General features: G+C 36.0%; 2 protein-coding genes and 1 long non-coding RNA gene across 6 annotated transcripts; all 3 read right to left on the minus strand.

Annotated features, from left to right (window-relative positions):
• Positions 1-493: 493 nt before the first annotated feature.
• Positions 494-2222, minus strand: LOC127084946 (heptahelical transmembrane protein 4). 4 transcript variants are annotated; one of them, XM_051025479.1, is made up of 4 exons: positions 1703-2222; positions 1382-1542; positions 1254-1306; positions 494-1144 (listed from the first exon to the last, which is right to left on the minus strand). In XM_051025479.1, the coding sequence occupies exons 1-4, from the start codon at positions 2023-2025 to the stop codon at positions 494-496; spliced, it is 1188 nt and encodes a 395-aa protein (XP_050881436.1). In that variant the 5' UTR covers positions 2026-2222. The 4 variants fall into 4 exon arrangements, with proteins under 4 accessions (XP_050881436.1, XP_050881435.1, XP_050881434.1 ...); XM_051025478.1 differs by having other exon boundaries at positions 1299-1542; XM_051025477.1 differs by having other exon boundaries at positions 1254-1542.
• Positions 2223-2737: 515 nt separating this feature from the next.
• LOC127079032 (putative nucleobase-ascorbate transporter 10) lies at positions 2738-5680 on the minus strand. Its single transcript, XM_051019447.1, has 14 exons — positions 5524-5680; positions 5326-5423; positions 5060-5236; positions 4847-4947; positions 4615-4690; positions 4432-4491; positions 4156-4340; positions 3973-4069; positions 3808-3894; positions 3658-3716; positions 3486-3577; positions 3291-3368; positions 3035-3180; positions 2738-2956 (listed from the first exon to the last, which is right to left on the minus strand). The coding sequence occupies exons 1-14, from the start codon at positions 5678-5680 to the stop codon at positions 2738-2740; spliced, it is 1632 nt and encodes a 543-aa protein (XP_050875404.1).
• Positions 5681-15050: 9370 nt separating this feature from the next.
• Positions 15051-16725, minus strand: LOC127088013 (uncharacterized). Its single transcript, XR_007790103.1, has 2 exons — positions 16045-16725; positions 15051-15436 (listed from the first exon to the last, which is right to left on the minus strand). It is a non-coding gene; the product is annotated as an uncharacterized LOC127088013 (long non-coding RNA).
• Positions 16726-21939: the final 5214 nt, after the last annotated feature.

Genomic DNA, 21939 nt, shown 5'->3' on the forward strand with positions numbered 1-21939 from the left:
ACAAAATTTAGGAAAAATCATTAGAGCCCTCCAATATGTGAATTTGACAAAAGCATTTTAGTCTATTGACCTATACAAGCTCTCAAAGTTCATTATATACAAGTCAACATCATTACAACATCTAAAAGTCTCCTTAGGTACTTCAAAAATACCATAAACTTTGGTATTATGCTCCAAAAACCATGATCACTTAGCCTATTGGCCTACATACTGATTTTGTGAAAATTCAGATGACAAAACATCTTCCTTTACATAATCTTACAATCATAAAATAGTTGCAAGATCCTCAAAAGAAGATGAATATATAAATGGACACATGTAATATCAGAAAATCAATGTATTCTCTTAACCACACCTCTTTACTTAAAAATTCATAAATCTAACACAAAAAAGAAAAAACTTTCTTCATCTTTCATCCAATGTATATATAAGTTTAGAACAACAAAAGATAAAACCAATTAAGCACCTAAAACAAAACAAACTCACTACAAACCTAACAACCTCTCAAATCTCTCCATCTAAGGTAAATTAACCCGTCGAGATAATGCGTGTAAGCCCCCGCCACAACAAAGACATGAAAAAGTTGGTGGCTATTACCAGCAATATCAAACTTTCCCGGCATCCACCTCTCCGGTATCCTCGCGACATAAATTGCAGCCCCCAAACCATAAAGAACTCCCATTAGTACTTCATAGCCTGTCGTCTGAAGCGCCTCGGGTTCATGCCTATACAATATCAATTTATGCATTACAGGCGCCACGCCCGAAAATCCCATCAGAAAGAAGAGCGAAGCGCGGTACTTTCTGAACTCGGATTTTTGGAAAAACGGGAGAAGAGAGAAAACAATAGTAGCAACTCCCATCAGTGTTATGAAGCCTAAGTAGAGGTAACAAAAGAAAGGGTTGCACATGAATGAGTAATATACAGGAGGATAAAATGAAGTTGCGATTAATACAGCAATTCCAGCATAGTCGATTCTGAGCAAAATGTATGAAAGGCGTTGCGAGTGACAAGCCAGGAGGTGGCATGTGCTGCTGGCTAATAAACAGAACATAGCTCCGGCTAAGAAGGCGTAAAATGGCAACCTTGTAATTGGTTGGACTAATGAAGGAGATAGAAAGTCCATTTTTTCATCATTCAAACCCTTCTGTAATCAACATTGTAACATCTATGAGAAGCCAAATAGACTTTTGATAATCCAAAATACGTAACGATTTGGGAACATATGAAAAGAATCAAATATGTTAACTTACTATAGAAAACTTGTCATGCAAGCATCTGGTGAGATGTTCCATAACATTCCAGCCTGATAATGAGGAGAAGTTGAAAGAGCGAAGAGATGTCATCAACTCGTTTTTAACTTTATCGAGATCGGGAATACTTGGGAGTGAAGGCAAGCACTTCAATAGCTCTGCATGAATCTTGTTCAAGTCAGCTTTTCCTATGATTTCAGGCAAATGTTGAAGGGAATCCATAACCATTGGAGCTTTCATAGCTGTGCATATGGTGAGAAAGAGAAAAAGGAAGAACCCAATCAAATGCCTGAAACAATGTCATTCACATTAAGTAACTAAATGTAAATTTTTTCGACCCTTAGAAAAGTTTAACGACTTTCTATCAAGCATTATATGGACATATACACAGACATCAGACATAATCACTCGTATCAGACACTAAGATAGTTAAACATGTTTGTACTTACGTCCAGACATTAAGTGTCTCATTATGAATTGAGAAAACGCTGAGGAAAATCTGCTTCAACGGCCACTCTGATCGATAATAATCCAATATGAATTCGTTGTCCTTTAAGTAAGTTGGCAATGAGTTATAATCTACAAGTTGGTATTTCGATTTTTTTAATAATTTCACTCTCTCTTTCTTTGTATGTGCTCTTCCCTCTTCACCATTAAGGATCTTCTTATTTTCTTTAGCAGTCAATTTTTCATTTGCACCACGTACCATCTCTGCAATGTAAGACCAACAAAAGACAAAAATATTTTTCAAAAATGCCAACTTCAGTAACATTTCTCAACGAATTACCGATTATTGATAGAAGTTCTCGACAATGATTGACGTATAAATAAATCATCAGAGTTGTAATGTAATGAATGCATTATATATGCATCTAACTTGAGTCAGAAGAAACATACACCAGAATAATAAACCGTATGAAATTTGGACTTGCCTGAAAATCAAAATGCTGTGAAGAGGGAAGAGATTAAATTGAAAGGAAAATAGTTTCGAAAAAGTCAACTATGATGAGGATAAGGTGGTGCCGGAAGAAGATGGTGTCCCGGTATGGGACCATTCAAACAAACCAAAAGGTATTATGCATGGTATGGCATAAACCTAAACGTGACACATAATTCCTATTTCTTAGGCTCCAAGAAAGACAGCCAAAAACCTTAAAATAGGTGGTATTTACCATTCATGTCTAATCATGCCATATTTTGTGGCAGATATTGAAGGTCAATTTTTTCTTCCATAATCTAAAATGAGATTTTACTTAGATATAGGAGTCTCTTTTTTATATATGATGGTAAAACATTATTTTGAATTTCACACATACAAAATTGTAATATCAACTAATATATATAATCATAGAAAATTATTTCCATTTTCCAACATTTTTTCCAATGAAAGACAACCTGTCATGGAAACTACATACAACTTTTTTTTGACTAATGCTGAATTGGCTTAAATTGTGAAAAATTAACATTCATAGCCAAGAGATTGCTTAAAGGGCTGGAAAAAGATCATTGAGTCTGCATGGTAAACCATAGAATTCATTGCTCCTAACATCAGATCCATAGATACTGAACTTCTCCCACCATTTCAAACCACTGTCGTCACGGGCTGCATCGTCTTCCCGCGCGAGTGTGAGATCCAAAATGAAAGCAACCAAGGCAGCCACCATCGTGTGCGATGCAAATATGACGATCAATACATCATTGAACTGCAAATTCATTGAAATGTTAGTGTAATTTATCATCAAATTTCCAACAATTGGTTTAGTTTTAGATATATATCTCACCCATCCTGCATGTTCATGTTTTACTTGATAATATTCTTTGAAATATTGCGGTATAGAGACGCCGAGGAAGAACGAGAAGCCTAACACAAATTTGGTTCTGAAACTGTTGAGGTTGCAGAATTGGAGAAAACCAAGACCAGCAGAAGCTGCACGTCGCCGAGTTAAACAAATTCTTGTCAAATGTCAAGCTTTATATGCTTACAATGATATATCCGGAAAGATTAACTACAAAGACAATTCATTAGATAGAACTTACACACGTAGCCGAAGAATATGCAGTATAATGCTGCTATGATTGGCAAAGGTATAGAAGCAAAAACTGCTCCAAATTTTCCTGATTCAAAGGGAAAGTATGCAACATCAGATATCACTGAAGTAAAGAGAGTAGCAACATCAAGTTGAATAGACTATAAAATCATGAAATGTTGCCGAGATTGTTAGTCTAACATACCAAATACAGAGAAGAAAATCATAAAACCGGCTGATATTTGGATGACTCTTCGGCTTCCCACTCTTGTCAATGCCAATAATCCAGCATTTTCCCTGAGATAAGTGCAGCGCGTAATGTAGAAAATGCATAGTGCAAAGAAAATTTTATGAAAAAGAGATACAAATAAACCTACACTGATGCTGCGCTTCCGGTTAGAGAACCAAACATGCCATTAAGCAAAGAAGCTACTCCCTAAAATAACAATAAGAGTGACACATGAAAATCAATCATACATTTCTTGTCCATAATTCCAGAAAGAATTACAAAATATGATGAACCTTACCAGCCAGCCAGTTCCGCGGCTGATAACAGAAGGTGGCACGGGCGTTGCACTTCCATATCTAGCCGCAGCATAAAAAGTACCGGTAGACTGCGTGCAAATACGAAAATTGTTCAAAATACAAAACCAAATATATTTTGGAGATTCTTTCAACGAACTAGCGCTTACCTCAAAAAGAGAAACAAAAGATGCTGCTAACATAGCAAATGTATCCCCATAGTTGAAGGTAGGACTTCCCCATTGGAAGGGATACGGAAAATACACCCTGTATAAACAATGCAACCAAGCTTCTTAAAATTTATTAAGGTTATTGATGATTGAGAAAATGTACTAATGTGTCAACAATCTTACCATGGAGCAGAAGTAATAAGACCAGCACGATCAGTGCGGCAACTATTTTGTGTGCTTTCTGGCTTGTTATTATACATAGTGCTTGAGGTCAGAACCTGTGCAAATAACCATGCACTTGCAATGGAAAACATCACTGCAAACCTGTCAAATTTAAACTTCTTGGGGCTTATATAACGATGAAGATACTGCAGCAGCATTGAAAACAATAAAGACGTTTAGAATTAGAACCAAAATTTAAGAAACTGAAAATCTTGGATTTAAAACTAGTGTACTTGCCTGAGAGATGAAAACCATAACAATAAGCGCCGGAAGTCCAACTTCAACGCACGATGCAAGCTGGAATAGTGATTGAACAAATTAGAAGTCCTAAATTTATATAAATCTGAATTGAATGAAAAATTAAAACATAAGATACAAGAGCACAAGCCCTTTGAATGAAAAATTTCATAGAACTTATACCATAGGGAAACCAAGATGATAGAGACCAAGTCCTGTGAAAGTTACATAAGGAACAACACAAAGTGGGCTAAGGAACCTGAAGAAACACTAAAAGAATCTATTAACAAACTGGATATACATTGACACTGACGTGGACACACCAGAGACATAAGACGCGTTTTCAATCTCAAGAGTAGGTCTATATAAATCGAATAATTTGATCAGCTGTTTCTAGCCAAAAAAGTTGCATAACCTGACAGAATTTCTCCATAGTCCCAAGAATCCTATAACCATTTGGAAACATGCACATATAATCAAGGCACCTTGTATTCCCCTAACTGTCATAGTGAACCTCTGATAATATCAACCATATGGACCAAATCAGCAACAAAATAAACCGGGAACGAACATAACAACAACAACAACAACAACAACAACAAAATGATCATGAAAAAAAACAATTGACCTCATAAGGATCTGAGTATGAACTGTATCTTCTGGCTTGGACAACAGACATAACAGGTATCATGTAAGTATATGAACCACCAACTACAGTTGGCAACCGTGTTCCGAACAAAGATTGAAGAAACGTGCTTAGTCCAGAAACAAACAGCATATTCTGAATCATCTTAGCCTTCTCTACCTACATTGAGATAAAAAAAACTTCAGCTAATTGACAAAACTCATACTTTTAATTAAAAGCAAAAACCTAACACACAAGAAGGTGCTTACATTGGTTCCACCCATTTGAGGTACAACTATAGTTGGAATCAAAACGGTCATGCCAAGAGTCAGAATGTAATGCTGGAACCCCAATAAAACTGCTTCAGCTGCATTTTAGTAACAAATCAAATTAAAAAGTTATAACAAGCAAGAAAGTATCAATGAAAAAACACATTTGCATAATTTGTTCATGAAAATAATACTAACGCCAAGGAGGAGGACTATTTATGCAATATTGAACACCAGGTAATTGTTCTTTCACTGGATGTGCTACTGGTAGCTGTTCTTGTTTTGCATCTTTAGACTGTGACTTTTTGCTGTCGCCGCCACCGCCACCACCATCTCCGCCTTCATTTTGAGCCATATGTTGCAGGTAATGGAAACAACTGTTCAGTTTCTGTTTTAAAAACTTTGCTGGTTAAATCATGCAAATTACAAAGCCATAATGAGTCTGTTTTAAAAAAAAAACATTGGCATAATGAGCAAATAATTCCATTTATTATGGTTTCTTCAGTTACTGTTATTGAAATTAAAAACAAAACGTACTACATTGATTATGGTAACTGTTTTTTGAAAGTTTAACACAGTTTTGAAATTCTGCATGGTTGTCTTTGCATCTCTTCCTCTGTCAATATGAAGGAAGACATTACAGCGTGGTGGCTTTTATATTTTCATACAAAAAAGTTGTATTTTCTCTGATCACACCAACTTTTTTTTTGCAAGCATTTACTGTTTTTTAATTAAATTCATATATTTTTTTTGAATGATTTTTTAGCTATGTTTAACAATTATAAATCAGTAAAAAATTAAGCATAAAATTAATTTTTAGATTTATATAAAAAAGCCTTCTAAACAAGCCTAATAAATTCATTCAATTTATATGTATATATATAAATTATTTAAAATTTTAAACATAACTAATATACATTTTGTTTAACCAAGAAAAAAATACATTAATTTTTTTTAAGAAATGAAAAAGTATTATTTTTTCTTAGGAGACAACAAATAAAATTTAAAACTAAGTAGAAACAAAAAAAATATTTAATTACTCTTTTATCCTATTTTTTTTATTTCATTTTTAGATTTAAAAAATACTTTATAAGATTGTATGTTATGTCATTTGAAGGATGATTTTTATTTTATTTTAGTAAAGGTGCATTTCATTTCAAAATGGTAAATATTGAATAAAAGCACAAATACGTAATAAACTTTTAAAATATTTTGGAACTCTTTGTCTTGTATGATATTCAATGGACATGGACAATGTAACAGCCCGTATAATATATATCTAGAATAATATCATACAAGTGTTAAATTTTTGGTACTGTCACAACATAAGTGCCTAATGGCATCAATATATATATACATGTCCAAACTAAAAACATCAATGGAACATGTTATACAATAATGCCTAAACAATAAAAATCTAAGAACTATGTACAATATCTTCATTGCACACAAATCCACAGCGGAAGATCATAATGAACAGCAACCCTTGAAACATCCATAACAGCTTCTCTTAGATTCAACCTGTAAAGAATTACCTGAAAAATAACAACAATGATGGGATGAGATAATAATCTCAGTGAGTTCTCCTATCCTATGGGTCTACTCGGCTCTACAGGGTTTCTAATCAATATTCAGCTCATATCCAACTCAAGTCAACAAGGGAACGAAGACTTGAGCGATGGGGAAACTATCTCGCAATTGTATGGCAACATGCATCTGAGTTCTCATAACTCAACCACGATCATTATTCAGATGACGAAACATCAATTCCCGATCGGACTTACGTCTAAGTCAGGCCCGGTTCATGCATGCTCGTATGATTCGACTTTCGCGGTGGATATTCGGTTCCCCTATGGGACTTAAACCCACTTTTAAGAACCATCACCCGTATGGGACTCTAACCCACCTAGGGTATCTTTCACCGTATGGGACTCTAACCCACATAGGTGTCCACCTTTCCCCCATGTCCGCCATGGTTGGGGCTCAAACCCAATTGAGGCTCGAATCATTGGTCCCACATCCCAATGCTTACTCATCTAAGCATACCAATAGAGATGTGTACCACCACAGAAAAACACACATTCTGAATACATGATCGGTTCCACAAAACATTGGTTCCACGAACCATAACAAATTCATCAATCATAGGTGACTTCATTCACCATAATACACAATAATAACATGGCATGTTCCATACAATGCGTCTCATTCTTAATCATGGTAACAATTCGTCCACGACCTCACATAAGCGTCGTACGAATGAATACCGTATTCTCATACATGTATCTCACATGTTCCATAACCTAGATTATCTTTCTAAGTTATTAATCAAATTATTCTTCTAGGTTTCCTCACTCATCTTTGTAAGGTTTTTAATCATGTTATTTCACCTTCCACATAACAACAATATTTAATTTTCATCATGAGAAAATTCATGGCATTTATAAATCACATACTATTTTATAACATGGAACAATAATAATAGTCCTTTACGTTATCTTTAGTCATGTTATTTCACAATCAACCATATCAACCATGTTTAACACCCATCATAAATATAATTCATTTAATTTGTAAGACACATAATATACTATAATATGATATCATAAAAATAGTCTTTTTCATTATCTTACTAACGCATTCGTCCGCATCCAAAACGGAGCTATAATGCTCAATTAATTCATTAATCTATCTTAATCAAGATTTAGATTAATATTTATTCATTGCATAAGTATTCAACAACAACCTCTCTAGCCTAGTGGTAAGGCTTGTACAGTTTCAAGGAGGTCTGTTTCAGTGTTCACTGGTTACTCTATTGGTCCCAATTGACAACATTTAGAGCACAAAGGAGCTCTAATTATACTCAATTGATCTCAACTGACAACTAAGGGAATATGGGATAACTTCTCTTCGATTTCAAGTCTCGGACATACTCATTCTTCTAACTTGTCTTTGCTAACAATTTAACATTTAGACTTGCTCTCACTTATTTTATCTGATATACCGCTCAACGTCAGTGGGTCACTTTCTTCCCAGAAACCATGACTTCCCTTCCTTGTACTAAGTTACACAACATAATTACAACATCTTATCTTGACTTGGTTAATCAATACTCATTAATTCTTCATAAGAAAATTTATTGATTCCTTAACCACACAATATTGACTACTCTTCCCTTATTATTCCTTCAACAAATGTGACAAACTTGTAATCCATCTACCGGTAATCTTATAAACTTCACATAGTGGAACACCTGGGATTCCTAGGCACTACGGTTTAGCTAACAATCTTCAAAGAAACACACTTACCTTTCAGGGTGCCTACTATCCAAAATGGTACTAGAACCTTACCGACTTTCATTAGTAGAATAACTTCCTTGATGACTCACAAAAGTGTAGAATAAGACCAACACTCTTCAGAAGATAGGTATCCAGGGGTTACATTACTACAACCATAAAACATAAAACATCCAAATTCATCATGTGTTCGATGTAGCTAAACTAAATTAGTTTGACAACATCCGGTTCTGGTTACTATATTCCATATCAAATCCTCTTATAGGGTTTTGATTCACTCAAGATTTCTCCCGACACATGATCTCGACCAAAACAACATAACATCATCAAGGAACTTAAGCAATCTAGAACATAACTACGAGTGTCCGTACACCCCATGGAGTCACACACAATATTTCACACACATCTAGCAACAACATTTCACTTCGTATCCACAATCATTCATCTCAATCATCTTGTCCCATCTTCCACAATCCTAGCTCATGCTCTTACTCATATACAATCCGAGTTACATGTTTAACTTCAGGAATATCTTATCCTCGTCCCTTCTTGGAAGTATAACTCATGAATCCCTCCAATACGGTAAAGTATCATCGTACACATCCATTACCACTCTCAGGGAGTCTACATCTAAGGCTATGAATCCGAATGAATTAATCAATTTCGTACCATGACCAACCACTTCACACCTTATCAATTTATACCACATACCTAGCTAATCTCTTCCAGATCAGCACTTAGTAGGTATCTTCCAAGTCCGTTCCGTATAGTTATTCATAATCATAATAGTGGTACTTCCCAGACTTACTTAAACTGAGCATGTTCTACCAGGTCGGTTTTCCCAAGCGTCTGACTTCCATGATATCCCCTCAGATGACCAACTACGCACTACACCTTCAGAAATCCCAATCTCAAAACTACCAATCTGACTTGTGGTGACTTGCAACTCCATCCTCAATTTGTACATCCACAACGGTACACTTATGACATTTAAGACATCCTTAGCTCCAACATGGTGTGAATGTTTACACTCCGCGGCCAACCAACCAACCAAACACTTCTCAAGAAGATAAATAACAACCAGACTTCCAATAAGCCAATATTACTCTTGCAATTCAAATAAAATGCACTTAAGATGAACCTTATCATTGCCACACAATTATGACTGAAATTTTCTTCTAAACCAATACCTATTACACACTTTGTTATACCGGGGTTACTTGTCTCTATAACTTCCCACGAATAATCCTCATTGCCTCCCAATAAACTCTTGCAACATAAAATATTCCACATTCTACACTTAGTCCACATGCTCCAGCTTAGCTTATCTTTCATTGTCTATCATCAATTCAAATTCTTAGAATACAAGCCTCACTACTCAACAAAATGTATGTTACTTTACATCCATCTCAAGACAAGGAATCCATTACACTTACTTGTGACCATAATGCTACTATCACATACTTCTCTTAATACCAAGGTATAACTTCCTCCACTCTACTACATACTCTAGAAATCCTTGATGTGAACAGTCATCAACTACACGCCCATAACTTCATCTTAATGAATCTTAATGGTCCCATTGTGCCTCTATCTAAAATGTGCCCCATTACAACAGTTGTATTGCAACATCCACACTACTTCCGCACTCGGTGTTCACTTGTCTCCCTATGGTAATTCTCTCAGTTCCAACTACAAAAACCATTCTACTAGAAGTCCTTAAATCCAACTTAATTGCTCTTATCCTCAACCAGTTCTCATACAACCAAAACCCACTGGAGCTTCCATTACTATATAATGGGCGTTATCTCTCTCCAACACAACTCTTATAATTGATCCTTAGGTAACTCATCATTCCATTACAGTTGCTCACTAACACTAAACCTCTGACTAGCTATCTTGAACCCGATCTCCCTTCTAAGATTGGATATACTTGGTTTATCTTCTAACCTCCATTTGGTCCGTACATGTTTCACTTGGAATAGGCAACCATGTCCTCGAGTCTCTTCTTAGACTTCACCACTACCTTAGGCCCCCAACAAAACTGAACGTCCTTATCTCTCAAGTCTTTAACTACTTGCAAGGTACCATTCCAAATACATATATATTCCATTAAGTACTCTCGTTCTTCCAAAATATTTTAGTGGCCTTAGAAACTGAAACACTGATACACTACCCCACTTCCAAACCTTATGACATATGCGTAACATAACCATCCTTTCTACTTTACCATACGGAATTATTCACAATACTATTCCATATTAGTGAGTATATCTTACTCCACTAACAATCCACACCTTTCTCAAAGCTCTGACAATTCATCCAATAGAGATCCTCAACTTCTCAACTCTGTTAACACCGCAGAATCGCTTGAACGATACACTACTCTTCAATTCCATAATACCCAAATCACAACGCCTCTGAAACTTCAACTGGGCCATCTAGTTCTCCTTACTTTCTAACTCTTGGCTTGAGCCTATTCTCAAAGCACAAGTTTAACCCACACTTCGGAGTCCTCGTGGTCGCTCAACCATGATCCTACCTACCATGCACATAATATTAGGTTGATCAGGCCCAATACTATATACAGTGATATTAAGAATCATGTTGGCTAAACACACATATGAGGCAGTAATAGATTTACTTATGATGTTTCAAGGCTAGGTCGAGAATCGATCTGCTCTGATACCAACTGTAACAGCCCGTATAATATATATCTAGAATAATATCATACAAGTGTTAAATTTTTGGTACTGTCACAACATAAGTGCCTAATGGCATCAATATATATATACATGTCCAAACTAAAAACATCAATGGAACATGTTATACAATAATGCCTAAACAATAAAAATCTAAGAACTATGTACAATATCTTCATTGCACACAAATCCACAGCGGAAGATCATAATGAACAGCAACCCTTGAAACATCCATAACAGCTTCTCTTAGATTCAACCTGTAAAGAATTACCTGAAAAATAACAACAATGATGGGATGAGATAATAATCTCAGTGAGTTCTCCTATCATATGGGTCCATTCGGCTCTACAGGGTTTCTAATCAATATTCAGCTCATATCCAACTCAAGTCAACAAGGGAACGAAGACTTGAGCGATGGGGAAACTATCTCGCAATTGTATGGCAACATGCATCTGAGTTCTCATAACTCAACCACGATCATTATTCAGATCACGAAACATCAATTCCCGATCGGACTTACGTCTAAGCCAGGCCCGGTTCATGCATGCTCGTATGATTCGACTTTCGCTGTGGATATTCGGTTCCCCTATGGGACTTAAACCCACTTTTAAGAACCATCACCCGTATGGGACTCTAACCCACCTAGGGTATCTTTCACCGTATGGGACTCTAACCCACATAGGTGTCCACCTTTCCCCCATGTCCGCCATGGTTGGGGCTCAAACCCAATTGAGGCTCGAATCAATGGTCCCACATCCCAATGCTTACTCATCTAAGCATACCAATAGAGATGTGTACCACCACAGAAAAACACACATTCTGAATACATGATCGGTTCCACAAAACATTGGTTCCACGAACCATAACAAATTCATCAATCATAGGTGACTTCATTCACCATAATACACAATAATAACATGGCATGTTCCATACAATGCGTCTCATTCTTAATCATGGTAACAATTCGTCCACGACCTCACATAAGCGTCGTACGAATGAATACCGTATTCTCATACATGTATCTCACATGTTCCATAACCTAGATTATCTTTCTAAGTTATTAATCAAATTATTCTTCTAGGTTTCCTCACTCATCTTTGTAAGGTTTTTAATCATGTTATTTCACCTTCCACATAACAACAATATTTAATTTTCATCATGAGAAAATTCATGGCATTTATAAATCACATACTATTTTATAACATGGAACAATAATAATAGTCCTTTACGTTATCTTTAGTCATGTTATTTCACAATCAACCATATCAACCATGTTTAACACCCATCATAAATATAATTCATTTAATTTGTAAGACACATAATATACTATAATATGATATCATAATAATAGTCTTTTTCATTATCTTACTAACGCATTCGTCCGCATCCAAAACGGAGCTATAATGCTCAATTAATTCATTAATCTATCTTAATCAAGATTTAGATTAATATTTATTCATTGCATAAGTATTCAACAACAACCTCTCTAGCCTAGTGGTAAGGCTTGTACAGTTTCAAGGAGGTCCTGGGTTCGAACCCCACTGGTGACATTGTATAGACAGAAAATTAAATTTGGATAGGGCACAATTCACACAAACCCTAACCCCACAAATATAGATTATTTTCCCCCAATGCTAAAACTGGGCTCTAATTGTTACAACTAACAGGCCAGCCGGCCAGGAATGATGACCAATTGCTTGAACCTCGGATGAGGACATGGAGGAAGATGGGCCGGCCAGAGCCGCAGGCAGATGATAAATAATAAGACTAAAACTTTAAAAGATGCTGGGTGAAGGTGAATCGCCTTCAAACTGAGGATTCACAATGACTTTGACTCAGACTTCCCTTCCTAAAAGACAAAGGAGTAGCGGGGTTCGCTAGCCGACCTATGAGAGAAACCTCGTGTAAACCTAAAAGGTAAAGGAGTTCGTGATAAGGATGACACTAGGGTAGGGACATCACAAATATGTCATTAAGCAAAAGGTTTTAAGACAAACTACCCTAGAGAACACTAGATTCAAGCATAAAAGTAAAGGCTAAACCATTGGATCACATAATGAGTCATATCTCACCATCTGACAACGTGAACCGTCTAGATGGAAACTATTGAATGAGGGTCAGTAGAAACCATAATAGAATTCCTATAAAAAGGACGAAAGACCTCAAATCAGGTACTCATTCGAAAAAAACCTAAAAACATTCCGCCTCTTACCTCAGCCAACTAGTGACTTGGGCATTGGAGTATTTTCGCAAGTACCACCTTGCTTTTTCTTTCTCGATGTCTCACTAAACTGAAAAAGATTTAGTCGAACCAAAGGCTCATTTGGCATGGCTATTTTATCTAATTTCCATCATATTGGTGGGATATTTTGGTCTAGACAAATCAATCGTTCAGTTTGTGGGGAACACTATATACGACATTCCTTTTTCATTCAAAATAATATGACGTCTTTCAGCGATAAGAGCGACATAGATAGGAAAAGAGTGAGGTTTCCCGAGAACTCCCTCGTTCACTAGACATTAGGACAATGAGAATACTTGTTCACCATAGAATAAAATTGTGGGTTATCCTTCTTTGATAGGAAAGATCCATCAACCACCAAAGTAAGTGACAATTTTCCATGTCACGTTGTCGATAATTTTCATATATCTATTGATAGTTGTCGCATCCTCTCACAAGAAAGTGCTTCACTCAAATATTCTCATATTAGGAAGATACCCTAACTTTATTTCTATGATGAAGAGTTACTTGACATGGCCCTCATTCATCAAATAACCATACTCATTAGGGTAGCTGAAAATTCTGGTATGCAGATATCAGATGTCGTATGCGATGTCACGATACTAATATCAAGACTTCACACAACAATAGTAGTAAGAAGATAACAAATGTCGTATACGATGTCACGACACCATTTTCAGGACATGTCACACCATAAACAATAACAGTATAAAAAGCAGGAAGGAAATAACACAGGTCAATTGTTAAATCAGTTTGGTGCAACATCACCTACATCTGGGGGCATCCAATCCATGAAGGAAATCCACTATAACAGTATTAGTTTGAAGTTCTAAGCAACCTCTGATTTTACAAACTTCTCACATAGTCACTACCCGTGGAATTTATATCTAAGACTCTCCTAGATATGAGACCCTTCTCACTTCCCTTCAATCACACAACAATGATAACAACTAAAAAACAATCAAAGAACAGAAGACGCACTTTCAATGAAACAAAATGCACTCTTGCTTAAAAGCTCATGAGTGATTCACAATTACAACTCAATAAACTCGGTCCAATTCAAGTATCAAAGAGATACTAGAATGACTCACAAATAACAAAAGACAACTAAACCCTAACAATGACAATTTCTAGCGCAACTTCCTTTTTTTTCTCCATTAAGTTTAGTAACGTCCTCTTTAAATAACCTTTGGTAAGCATGGGCTTAGGCATAAAAATCAGCAGATCCAAAACAAATCAAATCAAATCAAATATGATATCTCCTTAAATGTTTTGACATCTATTTTGCATAATATTTGATCAAATCAAATTTGATATCGCCTTAAATGTTTTTATATCCATTAGGCAGAATCAAATCTGATATCTCCATAAATGTTTCGACATCTAGTCTATAGAATCAAATCAAATGTTTCCTTAAATGTTTTGATATCTGTTATGCAGAATCAAATATGATGTCTCCTTAAATGTTTTGACATTCAGTCTACATAATCTTCTGCAGAATCAAATCTGATGTCTCGATAAATGTTTCGACATACCGTCTGCAAAGTCTTCTACAAAATAAAATCAAATGTTTCCTTAAATGTTTCAACATATGTTCTGAAAAATCAAATCTGATGTCTCCATAAATGCTATCATATCCTTTTAAGCTATATTTTACATCTTGAAACAAAACTACATAATGTACAAGCTTTTACAAGTTTCTTTGATTCCTAAGGAATTTCAAAAAAAAAACTATTTTCAAAATAAAATCCTAGGGTTTAAGCTTCAAGTGTCCTCATCTTATTCAAGTTTTCTTTTATTTTCCTTTTTATTTCTTCATCATCAAACAAGTTAACTACCACCATGCCATTTTCTTCAAGCTACTTTCAACCCTAAAACAAAAAAGAGACATTTCAATTTTCATTCAATTCAAACTTTCAGAATTCATAATCAGAAGCAAAACAATCCTTGCTAATCCATGCCATTTGGACTTATTGTTGTACCAAAAATAACAAAGAAAAGTGTTGTAAAAAGGACCAAGACATGATTACCACATTAATCATTCAGACTGAGAGAGATGGAGCAGCAAAAGAACAGCAGGGCAGATTACACGAAAATGGCAAAAAAAAAATCAGATTGGCACAACAAACTTGATTCCTCTGCACTTTTCCATTTTGTATCAACACACATCAGATCAAACCTTAATTTCCCAGTATAAAAATCAGTAGTAAACAAATCATTCTGGGAAAAAAAACCTAGCAGTCATCATATTCATTCACATATCACAAGGAAAAACCAGCAGCTGTATTCATATATCAGAGATAAAAATTAAACCCTTAAGGTAAAACTCAGAAATATAGCAAAAAGCACATACACAGAGAATTCAAACATTATGAATAACTTGAACTAAAACCCCTACCACAAACAATGCATGAGCAAGAAGCAGAAAGAAGGACCAAGAGAAACATTGGAAAAGCAGAAAAAGGGCGAAGATACCGACCTGAATGCACTCTCACAGTTTTTTTCCTTTTTCGGTAGACCCCTGTTCTCTTCTTGCTTCTAGTTTTATTTCTACTTGATTGAATCCAATTAATCATAATCACTGCTTATACAAATTTGACAGACAAAAGAAACATATGATGAATAAGGCCATGGACTGAGTAGGGGTAGGATTTTGACATGTTGATTTCGGTTTAATTGTTTTCCTGCTTGTTGTTGTCTGGTTGACTTCTATCATGTGCTCTCTATTTCCGTTTTCGTTAGTTTGTTCATGAGCTCTTTTTGCTGCGAATAGCCTGAGCGAATTCATTTGTTGAACTTTGTTTAGTTTTGTTTTTTGCTATTGCTTAGACTCTTTGTTTATTCGATTGTGTAGTGACGTTTAAGTTGAGGGAGGGGTAGGAGGCGGTCAACCATTTTGGTGAGATGTGAGGGAGATTTCAAACTGAGATTTGTTAGATTTAGGACTGAGAGAAAGGTTTTTGAACTGAGAAAGAGAGTTCTTTGAACCGAAATAGGGTGATTTAGTCATGCGGTTTGAGTTTCATTCTCAGTATAACGCTTGTTTCAGAAAATTGAGGAGACTGGAAGAAGATTAGGGAGACGATGATTTCCTTTTTTGAGAAATGCTATGGTTCATTTTACTGAATCCTTTGTTTCGTTGTTGTTTGGGTTGGGTCGATTGAGGTCCAACCCGGATCTCCTGACCCACGCCCAATAGCCATCTTGTGCCTTTCCCCCTCTTATTTTGTTTGGGCCTCGCACCCATGCTTTTGCAGCGCCCCTCCCCCTTGTTTGGCCCATTTTCATTATTGTTTTTTTAATTTTAGTTTTAGTTTTTTTTAAATAAAAAAAAAGAAAGAAAGAATAAGAGACATTTGACTTTAAAAAGTTTTTTATTTTATTTTCTTCTATTATTTCACTTCATTAAAATCGAAATGAGATAATATTTGCTTTTTTAATTATTCCACTTCACAAAAAAAAATGAAATAAAAAGTCTAATCTTATTTACAATTTTCAAAAGCCCAATAATTTTCTTTCAAGACTTATCACTTAGCAATAGCTTTAACTCATAGTTGATTTAATTTGATCTTTGATTGAGTGTATGCTTATATAATTTATTTTGCTATTTGAATTTGTGGGTGGTTGGAGATCATATTTGATTGTATATGTGCATGTAGACCTCTAATCGTAAGATAATAAGGAATGAATGCATAATAAACTCAAAATTTCAAAATAACATCAAACATTTGACCAACGTTAAATTAGCTTTCAAATCATTTTCAAACTTACACGAATCAAACCTCGATCAAATATCGAGTGACTTTTCTAAACCAAATCTAATATTCAAATATTTTATAATAAATGCGGAAGAAGAGGACTGTTGGAATCTAGCATTCCAGCAAAACCCTCGAATGATCGGTCCCGAGGCATACGTTTTGGGCTAGTTGTTCATTCTTTTCTTTCGCTCTTAAAACACTTAATAACTTTGGACTAAAAAGGACGCTGGAATCTAGCATTCCGATGGAACCATTGAAGAATTGATTCTGATGGAATCTAGCAACTCAACAGACATTTGTGTTCAAACAAAATATTGCAATGAAATACTAAAGAAATTTGGTATGGAAGATGCAAAATCAATTGACACTCCAATGCCCATAAATGGAAACTTGGAAAAAAGATGAAAATGGTAAGGATGTTGATGTCAAGAAGTATAGAGGTATAATTGGATCTCTTATATATCTTACTGCATCTAGGCCGAACATTATGTTTAGCGTGTGTATGTGCGCTCGTTATTAGACGGATCCTAAGGGAACGCATTTAAAATCCATAAAGTGCACCCTTAGATACCTTCATGGTACATCTAAGTATGGGCTTTGGTATTCCAAGGGAAGCGATTGTAATTTGGTTGGTTATACCGATTTCTCTGGTTGCAAATCGGATAGGAAAAGTGCTAGTGAAACTTGTCACATGTTTTCAAACTCCTTAGTAAGTTGGCATAACAAGAAACAGGTTTGCGTTGCTTTGTCAACTGCCGAGGCGGGATACATCGCAGCCAGTAGTTGTTATGCTCAAATATTGTGGCTCAAACAATAACTACTTGATTTTATTATTAAACTACAACATATTCCTATTATGTGCGACAACACTAGTACTATTAATCTAACCAAAAATCCAGTGTTACAGTCTCGCACTAAACATATTGAGATACGTCACCACTTCCTATGTGACCATGTTAAAAAAGAGATGATGTATTTGAGCATGTTGATATCCAAAATCAACTTGCAGATATCTTTACAAAACCTCTTGCGACTGAACCATTTTTCAACATTCGAAGGGAATTGGGCATACTTGATATCTCAAATCTTGCCTAAATATGATTTTTGCATGCAATTTATATACTTTTTCTCTAACTTTATTTGGAAGTTCAATCACATACGAGTGCATCCTTCATCAATTCATACGCAAGGTAATACTTGTCCATTTTCTCTCATTGAAAGTAAGCCTTTTACTTTTGCATGTTGTCTATGTCCCAAATGGTTGATATGCTTGATGTATAAAATACTTCATGAATGTTCACTTCCAAAAACTTCAATTGATGTATTTCAATTTATATGCTTATAATGCTTTCATGTTATTCTTCTTCCATACTTGAAATATGTTATTTGTGTATAAGCATGTTATCTATTATCAGTTCTTGCATTATATATGTGAGGTTGTTGTTTATCTATTCTGACATGAAATATGTTTGAACATGTTATAATATCAATAAAATTCTTGTAGTGTGTCATTGTTATGATAACATTTCTGTTTTTGGTTTGAGTGGTGATAATCTAAATAATCGCCTTGCTAGAGCACATGTGTGTGCAGCATTCGGGATCGCCAAAAGTATATGTCACGTAACGTGTCTCTTTTTAAGAAACTCAAGAGTTTTTTATTGCATTGTATCTTTCATCTTTCATGTTTATTGCATATATTATTTGACATTATTTGTGGCAAATATGTTATATTGTTGCTTAAATTGTTTCTATTTATGTTTAAGTAATTCAATTTGTGTAACTTTACGTATGTAGTGTATGTGAATGAACGCTCTTTCTTTACAAACGCCTATGTGTGGTCTTGGTATATGGTATATGTGATACGTTGTATCTATGTGATACTTCTAATGGTTTGCTTTGTCTCTTTTTGATGTTGTTAAAGGGGGAGAAGCATATGCAAGCTATGATGCACACATTCAGGGGAGCCTTCATGAAGACATCAAATGCATCATCGCAAGTTTTGACATCATAAAAAAGGGGAAGTATGTGATTGCACCTTCCTATTAGAAATGTTTCGTATAATGTCAAAACTAGGACACTTTAGCATTTATGTATATTGGGCGATATTATTTGAGTCTAAATGTGCATCTTAATATTAGGAAACTTAGGAACAATTTAGAAAAGGTTTTATGCATTAAAAACATGTTTTTATGTGAAAAATAGGTCTATGTGTTGGCACATACATCCTATAAGTCGACACATGTGGATCATTTTTAAAGGTTGTAGCTTCTATAATGCATGAGTCGACACATAAATTATTCCAGGTCGACACGTAGAAGAAAAAATCTTCTATGAATCGACACATATGAGTTATGAGTCGACACTTGTAGTTCAATTTTAAAGTCTATAGCGTCTGTTTGATGTGCCTACCATGGAAGGGTTTCAGGTTAACACATAAAAGAAAATTTTCTCCAATGAGTCGACACATGACTTATATTGGTCGACACATGCATCCAATGTGTCGACACATGACCTACAGACACATGCATTAAAAATCTTGAAAATTTTGAATTTTTTCTAAATCTCTTGCATTCCTTTTTGCGTCCAACTTACACACACACACACACACACACACACACACACACACACACACACACACACACACACACACACACACACACACACACACACACACACACACACACACACACACACACACACACACACACACACACACACACACACACACACACACACACACACACACACACACACCACACACACACACACACACACACACACACACACACACACACACACACACACACACACACACACACACACACACACACACACACACACACACACACACACACACCACACACACACACACACACACACACACACACACACACACACACACACACACACACACACACACACACACACACACACACACACACACACACACACACACACACACACACACACACACACACACACACACCACACACACACACACACACACACACACACACACACACCACACACACACACACACACACACACACACACACACACACACACACACACACACACACACACACACACACCACACACACACACACACACACACACACACACACACACACACACACCACACACACACACACACACACACACACACACACACACACACACACACACACACCACACACACACACACACACACACACACACACACACACACACACACACACACACACACACACACACACACACACCACACACACACAACACACACACACACACACACACACACACACACACACACACACACACACACACACACACCACACACACACCACACACACACACACACACACACACACACACACCACACACACACACACACACACACACACACACACACACACACACACACACACACACACACACACACACACACACACACACAACACACACACACACACACACACACACACACACACACACCACACACACACACACACACACACACACACACACACACACACACACACACACACACACACCACACACACACACACACACACACACACACACACACACACACACACACACACACACACACACACACACACACACACACACACACACACACACACACACACACACACACACACACACACACACACCACACACACACACACACACACACACACACACACACACACACACACACACACACACACACACACACACACACACACACACACACACACACACACACACACACACACACACACACAGATATATATATATATATATATATATATATATATATATATATATATATATATATATATATATATATATATATATATATATACCTCATACATGCATCATTTGAGTAAGATACAAAACCATAAATATACAAATAGTTCTCTTCATACATGCATCATTTGAGTAAGATACAAAACCATAAATATACAAATAGTTCTCTTCATCTTCAACCCATGTTCTATGCATACACACAAACAAATTACACATAATCATTTTTTGTTTAGGTGTCATCTAGAATCAAAGTTGATAACGTCCAATTTAGGTTGTTGAATTGTAAATTGGGTTGAGAATATTTGGGGTTCAAAAAAGAAAACCAAGTTGGGGTTTTACTTCAAGATCAATTGGTGGTTTGAAGGTTTTGGACAAGATTACACAAGTTGGATTCAGCCGAGTGAAAGCTTCAAAGAACGGTGGGTTCAGTCGAAGGAGTAATGGTAAACGGAGGATCATCTTGGTAAATCTTGGGTGACACAAATTTGCAATTTGGATTCGATCGAGTGAAACCTTTGAAGAACGGGGTTTCTTACAAAGGAATAACGTGAGATGGTGAATCAAATTGGTATTGTTGGGTGACTTGATCAAGCTCCGATCAAGGGAAGAGAAAGTATTAGAATCAACATCAAACATAGGGTTTGTGGAGTTATATTGCTACATTTCTCTCGTAAAACTACTTTTGCAAAGTAAGATTGATTATCTCAATCTGAGTTCGAATTGATGGCAGACGTACCCATAGCGAGGCCGATTGGGAAATTGCCTAAACAAATCCATGTGAACTCTCTCTCTCTCTCTCT

This window comes from Lathyrus oleraceus, chromosome 5, assembly GCF_024323335.1.
Source record: "Lathyrus oleraceus cultivar Zhongwan6 chromosome 5, CAAS_Psat_ZW6_1.0, whole genome shotgun sequence".
Lineage (NCBI taxonomy): Eukaryota > Viridiplantae > Streptophyta > Magnoliopsida > Fabales > Fabaceae > Lathyrus > Lathyrus oleraceus.